General features: G+C 36.5%; 1 protein-coding gene across 8 annotated transcripts in view; it reads left to right on the top strand.

Moving 5' to 3' along the window:
* ATXN7L1 (ataxin 7 like 1) overlaps positions 1-14,995 on the top strand; it is a 110,277-nt gene that overhangs the window by 35,241 nt on the left and 60,041 nt on the right. For 5 of the 8 annotated variants that reach the window (XM_041405356.1, XM_041405357.1, XM_041405361.1 and 2 more), the window contains one exon: positions 515-619. The exons of 2 other annotated variants lie outside the window; for them this stretch is intronic. In XM_041405356.1, coding sequence (XP_041261290.1) covers positions 515-619 — 105 coding nt within the window. Of the gene's footprint in view, positions 1-514; positions 620-9,277; positions 9,449-14,995 lie in introns of those variants that run through there. One more of the 8 variants, XM_041405367.1, reaches the window with a different exon arrangement.

Below are 14,995 nucleotides of genomic sequence, written 5' to 3'. Positions count from 1 at the left end.
AAATTTCATATGGCATGGCATTCCTGGCTGTATTTGAAGCTGTAGGATCCTTGACTTCGGTTACTATAACTAGCTTTTAAGCAGGAGCCTTTCTCAAGCAACTTGTAGTCAAGCTTAGAATATTGTAACATAGAATATAACCTATGCAAATGTTTTCTATAAGGATCTTTAGACAGAGATTTAAAAAAAAATATTCCTTTTCTGTTTCAACATTTGACCACTACAGTAATGCTTGTTCCACTTCTTGGCAGCGAGTGTTAAGAGAAGGTGTTGCAGTCTGTGTTCTGACTCAGACTGGGGGACGAGACTGCAGCATTAGTACAGGACCTTGAAACCTAAAAGGGGGAAAAAATCTCTTTAACATAGTAAGAAGCTCTTATGGAGCACTGTATACATTTGCTTTGTGTAAATTAATATAACAGTAATGGCCCTACAGTATTTTCAATTTTTTTTTCTTAATAGATATTTAAAGCATAACTTCTAATTCTTGTATATATTTTTAACTTTCCCACAGATATGCACTTATTTGGCCATTATCCAGCTCATGATGATTTCTATCTTGTAGTGTGCAATATCTGCAATCAGGTAGTCAAGCCACAGGTTTTCCAGTCACACTGCGGTAAGTGAATGTTTTCTTTCCTGAATTACAGTGCCAAACTGACGTATGGCTCTCGTAAGAATCATTGCATACAATCATAACAGAAGCATTGCAAATAGACTTTTCTGGTTATCTTGTGTTCTTTCCACAGAAAATACCAGCAATGCCTTCAAATAAGTGTATTTCCTGTAGAGGAAGTTAAATTAGTTGTTCTGGAAGCTGAGCTTTTCAAGTTGAACTTGTTACATTAAATTAACATGTTACAACAAATAAATCCTATTAGTTAGAGACTAGCTAGGCTAAAACTATTATGACTTAACATTGGATTGTCTTTTGTCAAAGCTGCAGATTGAGGTCTATGATACTGATCTACATTAACTAGATGTTATGGATTGTTTTCTGATGGGACTCATGCATATCTACATATAGGGTATATTTTTATATTTATCCTAAGGTTTAAATTTTTTACAAAATTGGCATTTTGAAACACATTTCTTAAATAAAAAATTTTCTAGAGGGCCTTGAGAAGCACATGCATATATTAATTTCTCAGTGTGACAACAAGGTGATGATTTTTGTATTGACTATTTGAAAGCAGAATTACTTCTGTTAGAAATTTTTTGTATTGATTAACAAGCTTCTTCCAATTATTTCTGAAAAACTTAATCCCAAGGTCTGGTTTATTTATTACTTACCTAGTGGTTTGTTTGTTATTTGTCCAGTGATTTGTTTCTGTGGTGATTTTTTTTTTGTTGTTTTATTATTTTTAAGGTGTACAAAGAGTGACTGGATTAGCTTTGTATGTGGCTTAATAGTGACTAGCTAGCTTTGTATGAGGTTTAATAAAATTTAGTTTAATCAAAATAATTTGAAGGTGGTTGCATAATAATGAAAGGCAGCTAGTACTGAGGATGGAATCAATTAAATACATTAAGAAAAAGCATAGCCCAGCAAGATTTTACTTGTCTAAATACAAGTAAATTTCACAAATCATGTACCTCTTTTAGTCTTTTTGGCAACAAAGCAAGTCAGTAATGGAAAAATGTAAGTGGGATGGACAGAAAAATATTTTATTTACTTTTAAAGACATATTACCAAAATACTGGGTTGTGTTTGTATGGATAGACTGCTGACAACAAACCAGGAGCAACAGCATTCACCTTGGGAGGCAGTTCTAAGGCTTGCCACCAGCTTTGACCTAGATTGAAATAATTGTGAAAAAAATGTTTATAGTGAAATGCAGCTTTCTATCCAGTGAATGAGAAAAGATCTAGAAGTATTTTCTGAGGTGAAAAGAGCTTATTAATTTAATGGTGGGGGCAGGTGTGTTAGTGTGTTAAAAAGCCATCATGCTATTTTTTTTCAAAATGTGTTTATTGCCCTTAGTCTTCTGTGGTTCCTTTCTGCCCAGCTTCAGGTATCTTATGATTGTTTCAGAACAGAAAAGCTTCTCTGCATGTGGTTGTAGGTACAGGGGGTACATAAACATGGAACTTGTGCATGGATAAAATGTGCTTGAGGACAGAAGGAGTTGTGGGAGGCCTTGCTGTGGCCTTCCAGGGCTGTGCTCTTTCCTGGGCATTAGCCTGGTTTGGTGAGCAGTGGGAAAGCTGGTCCTGTGTTCAGGTGGTAGGCACATAGAATAATGTTCCTGCTAGATGAGGGCCAATTCCCCTGTGTTAGAAAGGATTTTTGAGCTCTTTGTAAAAAATGTATTGCCATCAGTGTTAGTGTAATGCATGTAAACTACCAAGATCCCAAGAGTTACTGTCTGTTTTTCTCTTTTCTCCATTGCTCCATTATTTTTACTATTCCCTTTACTTCATTATAGCAATTCTTTTACACTGGGTGATTGAATGTTAAGTTATGAATTGCTTGATTTAAGAGCCTAAGGTCAATAAAGACTTGGAAAAAAACTGTACTGTGTTAAAAAAAACCCCCAGAGAATACTGAAAATAATTGACCAGAGGTCTGGAAGATTGTACCTAATCTAGTCAGACTTGTTTCAGGAAAGGTATACTGGAAGGCCTGTGAAAGGGCTTTAAATACATAAATAATTTTTTTTAAAAGAAGAAACAGTAAAGACAATGTATTAAAATATAAAAGAAGTTTTAGAAGATAGAAGGTCTCTTCAAGGTCTCGTGAATTGTTAGAAAATAATAATTTATTTTTTTAATCTGTTAAAAATACTAATATAAATTAAATGCATCTGCTAATTTATCATTTTCGTATAGAAATGAGTAAGATTTAAAGAAGACCTACACAGAGATGTTATTAATGGATCTGTAGTTGCATTGTTAGGAAATTACAGAAACCTCCTGATAGAAAACACATCAACCATGAGCTGTTTGAGGCTGAATAATGTTTTGCTGGATGTCTTATGGTTCCAGTAGTCCATTGAGAAAGACCTGGACAAGGCCTCATTTGAGACATTGATTCTGGCTGCACAGAGCTCTACTGTGAAGCAGGAATATTTAATTTTCTGTTCTATTTAGAGTTTTATCACCTTCAGACACATTCATTTTGGTGGATCAGACTTTCTTTAATTAGAGAATGCAGCAGAATGCTTGTAAATTCAGTGATGCCAGGCATGTCTGTCAGTAGACTTGGAGGTGTTTTAGACTATCATATTTACCACAAAAATGCATTATTACACAGGTATTGAATTGCTGCTTCAAAGCTGTAGTACAAGGACAATGGAATGAGAAGGCATTAGAAGGCACTACTGGTTTTTTGGCTCTTGGAGGTTGTGTCATGGGGAGTCTTTATTGCTGTTGACAAGGGCTTGTAGAGATCTATCCCAGAATCTCCCACAAAGTGTGGTTTGTTGCTAATATCCCTGGTAAGATCCAATCCATATCCTCTCAGTAAGAAATTAGGCCCATGCCAGGCACATGCTTTATGTTTCTAGGTTCCCTGCATTGTAACTTGAAGGTCTTGGCTTCAGAGCAGCGCTGGAATGCTTTAGTTTAGCAAAGGTTTTTGTAACACTTCTCTTGAGCCCTTGCTGGCGTCTGCCTTTCTCCAGAGTGTAAGAAGACCCACTGTTTCATTTGCCTCTGATTTCAGACATGTGGCAGCCATCCTTGTTGATGGCTCTGCGAGGTTGTGAATATTATACAGGCAGATGTTGTTTTAAGGGTTTTATTCCTGGAATATCGAGCAGAAGAAAAGAAAAATCTGGTTGTGGTTCAAGCTATTTTTAATGGCAGGCAGTGCATCACAGAACCTTAGGCAGTAGAGATCAGGAAGGTAAAAGAAGAGATCTGGCTAATTAGAGGACTGACTTGCTGGGCTTGAGAGTACATGTAGTGAACACAACGTAAAGCTTGGTGTTGTAAAGTAACAGATCTGCTCTAGCCCATAAGTCAGAGAAATACTGAGCTGTTTTTAAGAGCAGTTTAACATCCTTGCATCTGCAGGATAAACATATCCATTTGTAAGTATTAAACCATTCATTTATATATGACGTAAGCCTACCTGGAAGAGACTTGCTGTTGCAGGCTGCTGGATAAACCATGTAAATCAAATAAGTTCTTGAGGTTGTTTGGTATTATTGTGCACTTAGAAAATGTATCTCATAATGTCATCAACAGTAGAGTTGAAATAGTGGTGTTTGCTTCTGAAGCCATTTCTTTTGAGTAACTTCTTGTAGTGGTACAGTGTCTTAGATTTACTTCTTTTTTTTTTTTTTTTAATGTATGAACATGTAATTGTATTTATTCCACCACAAAGTAGTTTGAAATAAGAAGTCAGTCTGGATATGCAGCTTGTAGCATTCCTAAGTGTACTTGGCATGTAAAGAATAGTAGTTTTGATTTTCAGAAAATTTTAATTTGTTCTCAAATGCCAACCTCAATGAAGATGACTTCTCAGAACATCAAAGTATTGTGCCATAGTACAATCCTGAAGTATGATAATGTTCTTGCTGTTTGTTTAGGGGTTCTTGTCCATCTGTTTCCTAGGAGACTTTTAGGCTGGCAGTCTATACTTAACTCTGTCCCTCTGACTTCTGTTAACTAATTCTGTGTCATTGTTAAATGGTGGTGAAGATGACACCCTGTACCATTTCCCAGGAGACATTTCCGTTTTCCTGCACCAGAAAGATTAAAGCTTCGTGTTCTTATACTGCATTATCCTTTGCTAGACTAAAGAGCATCAGATACTGTTCTGGTTATTATTTTTATGTTTTGTACATTAATAGTCTTGTTAACTTTGGTCTTTCCCACTTAAAAGGAAAACCTCTCATAAAATGTAGCTCTGGCACAGTGAGGATCAAGCAGTGTACTTTTAGAGAGCTTGTCAAGACATCTTGACTTTTACTGTGAAGAAACTAATTAATGATGGGAAAGTGTTAAAAAAAAAGAAAAAGTTGTGGGTTGAAGTGGGGGAAGAGGTGAATTAGCCAAGCTAAATAATGCAGTTTGGTTAAACAACAGCAGCAGTATAACCATCAAAGAGAACCTCCACACATGCTCTGGAACAGTTTCCAAAGCTGTGGATGGTATCTTAATCAATTGAATAGTTAAGATCCCCATTTGATGAAGTTGTAGCATACAGAGGAAACCAATTTTGGTTCATCAAGGAGAAATTACTTTTTTTTTTTTTTTGCTAATTTCTTTACTGGAGGCTTGTTGATATCTATCCTGCCTACCTATAAGGTTCTTCTAAGAGGCTTCAAATTAAGGAGTAGAAATTCTTAATCCTTAAAAAAAACCAAAAAACCCTACACTTTGTTCATTACTTCTGAGTTAGACATCCTTGTGTTGGTATCTTCATGTCCTCATGAAAGTTGCAAAAGGATATTTCCTTTTTATCCTTCTGTTTGGCTGTGTTTTATTTAATAGAAAGATAAACTAAAAAGTAATGGAGCGCTGAAGAATATAAATAAATTATTTTGCCTTCCATATCATAATTGTTTTCCTGAGAGACGTTATATATTTTGAATTACTCAGACTAGCTATTTTACATTGTACTAGTAGCTACAACTTAATGAACCATGATTAAAGACAAGGCTGAACTTAAAGTATTAATAAGAATGACTGGCTTTTTTAACACTACTAGCTCGAACATTACTAGTTGGCATCTTTCTTGCATAGGGTTTTTGATCCAGGTGTGAGTGTCACATTTGACAGATTATTCTGTTGATATATTTTCTATTATTCAGTACCTTATTTTTTATTAAATACAGCTGTTTGGGGATTTGTAATTGTTAATATTTTATCCCCTGCATTTGACCTTTTATCAGAGGCACTTTTGTGCCCTTAAAGGACTATGACATTTTGAGTGATTCTCCTGTTACTCTGATTTTCTTTATTCATAGCCTTGTCAAAACTTGTTCTATGATATCATTATTGATTAAATAACTTTCTACTTGTCACATGTTTAGGTTTCACTGCATAAAAGAATTAAAAATTGGTCTTGTCCCTATGGCTTCTTTTTCAAACTAGAAACAGTAGCAGCTAGACTGACAAGATTCAAGTTTTTCCTTTGGTAGGGGTAGGAACAGGAGGACGGATTTGAATGTTTTATGTACCTTATATGTATATTTTTATTTATGTTTATTTATTATGCTGCCTAGGATGCAACAATTTTGTCTGACACTCTAATTTCTGTTGCTCTAAATCGGAAACCCCTTGTTTCCAAAAAAAAGTTTTGGTAGCTTTGCAGTCTTTCTATGAGAAATCTTGTTCTCAAGACAAAAGTACAGCCAGCAGCATAAACCTCTGTCTTCTGTCAGTGATGAAAATCTGAGCTGTAGTTCCTGCAGTGGTACATGTGGGTCTATCATGTCTCTGTCCTTGTAAGATTTCCAAGACCAGCATAATGGCAGACACTGTGAAACTGTGGTCACCAGCCATCTTTTGCACCATTCCTGGAGTAGGTAAAAACATACATATCCAGGTCAAGTATGTATTACCCTTAAAGAGGCAAAACCAGCACTTCTTTAAATTAATCTTTTTCCTTGTATATTTTTGGAGTGACATATTTTAGGCTGTCACCAATTCTCGAGACTCTGAACAGATACAAAAATGCAAATTTCTGGCTTTGTTTATTCTGTTACAAAATCTTACTTTGTTTATATTCTAACTGCTGATAGAGTCTGGCCAGAAAAGCACTTACCTGCATAAAAGGCAATCAATACTTGATTCAAATGACAAAATAAAGAAAAATGCCTCACAGCTGCTGCTATGTGTGTGAGTGTTGGTCACTTCTGTATTGGCTACTGTGTTCATTCAGGACTGCAAACAGTCCTGGGCTTTTTTTATAATTTCACTGAAAGATATATTGACATGACCATGTCATTCAAGAAGAATGACAGCAAAATCCTTTCTTCTCTATACTTACTTGTCCAGGAAGCAAGACATTTGGATTTAGTAACCTTACCACCGAGGAGTTATTCTCTCACCTTCCACCTCCTGAGAGAGGAAAACACACCCACCATAACCCAGGCTAAAGCAAGACAACACATGCTTTTTGCAGCAGAGATGTGTCAGACAAAGTGAACCTGAATGCAGAGAGTAACACCCAGATCAAAGGGAAGGACTGTGATGGGATTGAAAAACGTGCATCTGATGTTCAGAACAACAGCAACACAATGTATCTTCACCTGGCAGGTTGCTGAGACCTGCTCAAGGCTTGGAGGAGTTTGTTGTGCTTTCCTTACTTAGTCTAGCATGTGGATTAAAAGTGGAGCTGTGTTCAGACCTGCTGACCTGTTTCCTCAGGTGCAAGTCACATAATATTGGATAGGGTCGGCTTTTTTTGTATTTTCTACAATCATCTTTTGCTCAAATTGTTTTCTTTCTTGTTACCAATTCATCATCAGTGACAGAGCCTAAAACGGGGCAGTTCAGATATAGAAATAGATATGATACATGAAGAGTTACAAGGTCTATGTGTAGTGTAAGTAGGAAGCTGACAACTTCCCTCAGATAATTCAGCCTTAGGTTGATGTGTCAATAATTGAAAATTTCTTCAGTCAAAAGATTCTTTGAATGAGAAAGCAGGAACACTTGGGAGCATTGAATCTCAAAGGACTGTGCATTGAGAGCAGTAAGTATTCCACAGGAGAAAACATTCAGCAGTGAACAGAATGCCACACATCTATGCAGTTGCTATTCAGCATACTAACCTACACACCCTCCCATATTTCTCATCCTGTGCATGAAATTGAAGTCTCAAAGTGAAACAGCAGTTAATTGTCTTTTCCCTTGATGTTTTCTATAAGTTCTTTACAGTGCCTTGACTATGTATTAATTTTACAATGCTGATCTTAAATAAACCCACATAGGAAGGTGATTGAAAGAATAATAATGGCACTGGGCTTTTCAGTGCACTGGAAGTCTTAGTAGTCTAGTTTACACATAATCCCTACCATTATAAATTAACTCATCTCTTTCACATTGTGTAGTCATTGATAGGATTTTATTAGTGAACCCTTTTGTATTTTTTTACTTTGGATGAATTGAGGTAAATGATGCATACATACTTGAACTGGGTGGTGTTGTAATGGCAGTGATGGGCAACATGTATCACATGTAATTTCTTTCAGTCAAGTTTTTAATAGAGTTGTAGTTTTAAATAGTAACCAATAAGGATGTCTTTTAAGGAGTGTCCATTTATAGAACTCAGCTGTTGAAGGTTGACTGTAGCATTAGGCTTAAGTTTAATCTCCTACATACTATTATTTACAGGGCTGTGTTTAGTGCATTGGTCTTTCAGCTGCTTCACTGGTGGAGGGATGGGGGTTGTGATAGTGGGAGAGAGGAGAGAAGTGTAGTGAATATTTTCTGTCATAATCTGTAAAAACCTGACAAATTTAAAATTTGGAGTATTTGGCTTGAACTCTTCTGTAGCATGTCTTACTGAGTAAGGTGGATACTTTCCATCTTGGAGAAGGAATGTTTTCAAAAACAATTTTTAAAAGACTTTATGGTCCTATTCCTAGACGAAGTCCAAAACAGAATTAAGCGTTTTTTGAAGTCACTGTTTGGAAATGTTTTGGTGAGTAAAAGAAAAGCAAGATCAAATTCCTTCTTATATCAAATTGTTGTGCACTCTAAAGAGAGAAAATTTGAAATGGAACCTGAATTTGCCAAATACCAAAATAAGAAGTCATTGCTTCTTCACTGCATTCAGAAGTACAGAAGTGTTAAGAGCAAGTCTTGTCTCTCTGTTATCTCTTTATACTTCCTGCTAGTGATTAGGAAAACAAGTCTATATGGAAGAGTTTTTTAGTGTGGGGCGTAGGTTTTTTTGGTGATAGTGTTTCACTTTATTACACTTTATTACATACACAATAGTGTTTACTTTACAGAAGGTAATTAACATTTGAATTAGCTACTATCAAATATTTAAGTTCTGCTCAAGCCTGTAAGAAGTCATGTCTGCATATAGCCCTCCCCATGGATCATGACTTTTAGTAGTTGTCTGAATATTTTGAGTTTAGTTAATTTTCTGAATGTAGTAATTTCTACTGTGTTATCATTTAGCATTTTCTTGCAAAGCACATCTAGAGTCTGGAATTTCTTAATGTCGTGGTATTAACTTTTTCTGTAAGCTGGCTCATAAAGTTGATTCCTGTCTATTAATTATTGGGCTTTTCCTTGCATAAACAGTAGCACTTTTTTGGGGTAGTGTCTTCTCTGGCAGCTGACCATCTCCTGTGCCAAGAGTTGTGGTTGCTGAGCCTGCAAGTGAGGTGGCAGGTGGGGCTGGAGTTGCAACTTGTCTTGGGTGTTCAAGGGCTTCCTTCAGAGCTGGAGAACTGGGCCTGGGAGGAGGCTGGATGACCCCAGAATGCAGAATACAGCTGTGGCCCTCACAGCTGCCTTGGTGTGGACACTGGTGAGTGGACAGAAAACTGGAATGGCAGTTTATTAGGTTTTGGAAGTACAGCTTCTGAGAGGCTGAAGTGCTTCTTTCCAACAATGTTTGTCTTGCCTTTCTTACATCTACAGGCCACTTGGGGTGTAGTGAGGAATACAAAAATTCCATTGGCATGCAGGCAGATGACAGGGTAGTCTTATGTCCTTGTTCATAGATGTGCAATGGAGAGCAATTAAATTAAATATCGGGCTGTGTTTCAAGAGCTTTTTTTTTTGTCAAGCTGTAAGTACTTGCATTAAATGCCTTTCATGAAGAAATAATTTTTTATTTGGTGTTCAAAAAAACCCTTATTTTTGGTAGAGGGAAATCTCAGCTGTGCTAAACTCACTAGTACAAGACTTGCAAATCACTTTTCCCACAGTTTTCAGTAGTAACATTTGTCCTAGATTTTGTATACCTGTTATTTTTAAAAAATATTTCTTCTTATTTTAATACTATTTTTTCATCTAGTATGTGACATGTTTGTCACATCCCCATGTTTGAAATCTGTTGAGTTCTGTTTATTTCATTGTAATAATAGTACACAACCTCTTGGTACCTGACTAGTGTCAAATCTATTCAAAACATTTTATTTGTGGGCATACAATACTGTACTTAAATTCTCATAATTTCAAATATATCTGAAGCTCCTTGTGTTTCCCATTTCATACTCCTTTAGTGATTCATATAATTATCTTAATGGCTTATTACTATTATCTTTAACTGGTGATATTAATGTAATAATTGTCACATTAAAATGTAAAATATTGAATTAGACCTTGTTCTCTTACTGCAGGTAGGGTAGACACACTGTAGGCTTTTGTTTTCATAATAAAATTTTTGCATTCATTTAGCAAGATTAAAAAGCTATGTTACTCATGATGCAGTAAGAAAGAAATGTTTAAAATGTTACACAAATGATGATGGACTATTGGTTCACTTTAATGCATGCATATTTTCAGTATGATCAATTTTGAAATACTTGATTTAGCTTTCTGCACCAAAACCTACCTATTGTTAAGATGCCTAAATAAAATTCAGAAAACTTGCCTCATTAACTATTTATGCTTGTGAGATTAGTGATGATGTTAACTAGGAACATTTTCTTTGACTAGTGTTCTTGGAAATAATGTATTTTTCCAGTTGCTGTTTTGGGCAGACTTCTTGTTTCTGCTAAATACTTTTATCATGCCTAGCATCTGCTCTGCAACTAGTGAAGTATAACAAATAGCATATAAGATATCAAGCATTGCATGTGAGAAATGTGTTTAAGGGAAGCATTAATGTATCATTATTTGATACACTTCCTTTCAATTTGTTCCCTCTGTTTTATAAGGTATTCTTTTCATGAGTATGTCACCAGTGTTGTGCTTTACTAATTGGGTAACTAGATACATTTGATTTTTTTTTTTTTAATTAAGTGTAGTTTCATGTTTTAGGTATGAGATAGATTTTCAATTATCAATTTCACTTTTTAATTCAATTGGTTAGGATTGACAGGGAGGAATCTGTTTTTGGAGCCACTTCTACCCAAAAGTACTGAAGCAGGAATACATCTGTGCAAGCTGAAACTTGGTCCAGTAATTGGCCAGCAATACTGTAAAAGTCTACATTGATTATAGATATTTCAGGTAGATTTAGTTTGTATGTGATGGTGACAGGACTGCAGGGGCTGTGGAGACCAGTGCATCCTTGTGTGTTCTTTAGGCTTTCTCTGTGGAAGTATCTTGTGTGAGTATTGTGCTTGTCCTAATGAGTCTGAAAACAAGTGTTTCTCATTCTGTGATTCTGGATAGATGAAGACTATAAAATGTGAGTGGAAGTAATGCTTTTGAATCTGGCTAGGACAGCAAAGGATTTGTTTGCAGTTTAAATAAATCTTTATATCACTGTCTAATACCAGATGTATGTAGCAAGAATGCTGAAACAAGCAGTAAAAGTTTCAGCATTGGTGCATGGGCAGGAAAGGCATAGTCAGGACCAGACAGATGAGTCTGTGAGGAAGGGCACGGTGCAGAACTGCATGTTTAGTTAAATGAGTATAGAAATGGTGGAGCAAAAAAGGAAATTTTGAAAAGAAAAATCTGGTATTTGTCACTGTGCTGCTGAACAACTCTGTTGACACAGTGGGTCTTTTGAAGTTAATGGAAACTTGAGAGCTATGTGGTCCCTTGGAAAGGATTCTTAAAACTTAGCTGTACACTGTGTGGAGAAATACCTTGCTTTTTGGGTTTGTTTTTGAACCAGCAACAAATTATCATTTCCTGTCCATGTTCATAATAAATGTACACCATAACCCTCCTCTGTCATCACTCATCCAGTTTGACAAGTCCAAATTGGTCTAATTGTCACTTGTGGAAACTCCCTCTGTCTTTCCTATGTGTTTTTATATCTTGTCTAACTCTTCTAAACAATTTTTGAAGGGAAGGAAGCAGTGGTGTGATGTGATGTATTCCTTGCCTAACATTTGTTTTGCTTTTGTGACCACTACAAATCATTGAGATGATAATTTCATAGAACTGTTACAAGACCAGTGTTTCATTACTGTGTAATTATAATTGAAAGATCATTTTATATATAAAGTGAAGATACTTTACTTCTTCCATGTCTGTCACTTTACATTTCTTTACATTGAATTTCATTTACTATTTTATTACACTGGTAGTATTAGGTCTTTCTGCAATCTGTTGATTTTCATCTTTAGTACTCTAAATAATTATATACCAAAGCTCTTGTTCTCTTACTAACCACCACCTTTTTTCAGTCATTTCTGGATCTGCTGAATAGTTCAGGCACTAATACAGGCTCCTGCTGCATGCCATTGCTAAATTCTTTCTTTGAGGACCATTTTTATCCTCTTTTCTTTGGCCTATTCTATAGCCTTTGGGTGAGGGTTGCAACAACATTCTGCCTCAACAGCAGGTGTCTTTACTTTAAGAAATGTATACCTTTCATTTAGATGTTTAAGTAGACTGTGTCAGTTGGATTTCTCTTGTGTCAAATCACTAATTCAGTTGGAGATGGGTTTTCTAAATCCTTTGGGGCATCTGGACCATAAAGATAATTTTTGTCATGACTTTAAACAAAGCAAAATTTTATTTGTGCATAAGTGTCTATGTGTATGCATTTCTCTATGTATTCATATACATTGCCTGACCTGTCCATTGCAACCCAAATGCAGCTGTAGCCTTAATTCTGTAATAACTGCTAGGGAGTGGCTTATTGTCACTTCCTGAGTAGACACAATTGGTAAAAGAATAGGATGTTTTTCCTATAGCATGCTGAAGAATAAAACACAGAGGTTTTGCACATTAAAAATGGCTTGAATGTAACAGATCTTTCTCTTATTTTCTTACCAAAATTATTTCCATGCCCATAGAGGTGAAGTGTTGCACTTGGCCTGAGGTAAAATCTCTTTTAAGACACTGGAAAAAAATAACCCAGAGGAAATTAAATGTGAAGTCTGCAAAATTATTTCTGTTCCTTTAGCTGCTAGTATGGTGATTAGAACAGTTAATGTGCAATGTGGGACATTCTATTTACACTTTTCTTCCCAGATCCGAGGGGAGTTGAATTGAGCCTTAAGCAGGCTACCTGGTGTTGATAGGTGTTTCTTCTCCTTTCTGTAAAGAAATGCTGATGACAATTGGGGTATCTCATCTGTCAGGGTGTGGTGGAACCATTCTGCTTGTGAGGCTTTGCCTGCTTCTCCTGTTGCATCTTTTGTGTGGAAAAGGAATGCAAATGATTGAGAGGAACAGAATTACCTGCAGACTGAGGGCTTCTGCTGTTGGAAAACACAAATTCCAGTCCACACACTGATTTCTTCTTTCCTTTTGGTGTTTTTATTTTGCATAAGATAACAGCAGTTGAACAGAGTAAGAGGGGGAATTCATCCCTAACTTTGACAAGTAAGATACTTGGCATCCAATCTGTGGTTCAGGAAATGTGTTTATAAAAGGCTGAAATAATTTCAGCAGGATGGAGAGAGAACAACTCCTTAACACCCTTCACAAGGCTTTATCCTTGTCGGAGATCTTTTATGAAGAGAGGAAGATTTGGGTTCAGGCAGATTACAAGAAGATGAGTGCTTTAATCAGGGAAGTAGTCATCTCCCTTTCACCAACTTTGTCTTGTTTAAAGACCAAGCACTAAATGGCTTTCTAATAAGAAAATATATTTAGAAAGACTTATTATTCTGTCAGAGTTTTGGATATGAATCCACTCTCTGAACCAAGCCGAAGTAGCTGATGGTAAAGTAGAAACACAGGCAGTTACAAAATTGTCAATTGTATATTGATATTTGATGGGGGGAAACCATATTATATCAGCTTCTGTGTTTACTGGTCCAGTGATAACTACTGATGAGTTGTGAATATAAAATAATTTTGAGGACAGGCCGAATGCTCAGGCAGCAGTTACCAGCAGTGAGTTGGTTCACAAAACCTGAGGGTTCCCTTACAATTCCATGGCATCGTTCATGTCTGGTTGGTCCAGTAGACAGCTATGGGCTGTACATACACTGAGTTCAATATTCCCTAACATATGGCATGGTAATACTGCAGGTGCCCTTTAATATTTGCCCTGTTGAGTCAGAGTCTTTTCTTGCAGAGGTGGAAGGGGTGGGGAGGTTGGTAAAAAACAAACCCCAACAAAAAACTAAATCCCTTTATATTTTCTCCCAAAAGCAGAAGGATGAGGTGCCGAAGGTTGTTACACACAATCCCAGTATCAGAGTTCATGTGTTCTGGCTTGGAATCCTGGGAGTCATGAAAACTTCAACCAGTGTGTATTAGACAACCATGGGAAGAACTGGAGTATTTTGGCCTTTCTTCTCTTCCATGTCCCAGATCCCTACTGCTCCATAAACATTATCTGACAGACTGGAAATAAAGTAACTCAAAATTAGCCTGTCTTTGCATTTGAAAAGGGACAAGAATGAAAGGTCAATGGCAATCCTGCAGCAAGGAACACACTTGGAGGGTTTGGGGGTTTTTGTTGGAACTAGGAAGAGGGACAGGTCAGGATATTTGCGTAGCCAGTCCATGTTACTTTCACAGCTTTCACTCTAGTCTATTTTCATAAATTAGAAAAACAAAACCACATAGATTGAACTATCATGTCTCACAGACATTAGTAGTTTTGCGATCACTATGATACTTACTCAGCCATCCTCCAATTCAGGAGTTCTTAAAAACAGACAATTGAAAGGATTTTATCTTATGATGAGCATGGGTCAAGTGAAAATACTTTCTTCTGCATGCTCTGAGGTTGTTCCCCTTTGACACTTCACGCCAGTGTTTATCCATGTGCTTTCCTGCCTTCTCATGGTGATTCTATTAGCACTCAGAGTGAATAGCTGGAGGGGAGGCATAAGGAACAAGGCTGAATTTCTGCTTCTGCCCTAATTTGAGGATGCCCAGTCATCTTGAACTTGTGAATGGTCTGTTCGTGCTCTGTGTGACGAAAAGTCAAAGGTAGATTTTGGAAATGCAGGCAGGAAGGAGTGAATTTTCTTCTTTGCAT

This window comes from Onychostruthus taczanowskii, unplaced genomic scaffold (assembly GCF_017590055.1).
Source record: "Onychostruthus taczanowskii isolate IOZ18803 unplaced genomic scaffold, ASM1759005v1 scaffold23, whole genome shotgun sequence".
Taxonomy (NCBI): Eukaryota; Metazoa; Chordata; class Aves; order Passeriformes; family Passeridae; genus Onychostruthus; species Onychostruthus taczanowskii.
The sequence above is the reverse complement of the archived record's forward strand: the minus strand, read 5'-3'. Positions and strand labels throughout refer to the sequence as shown.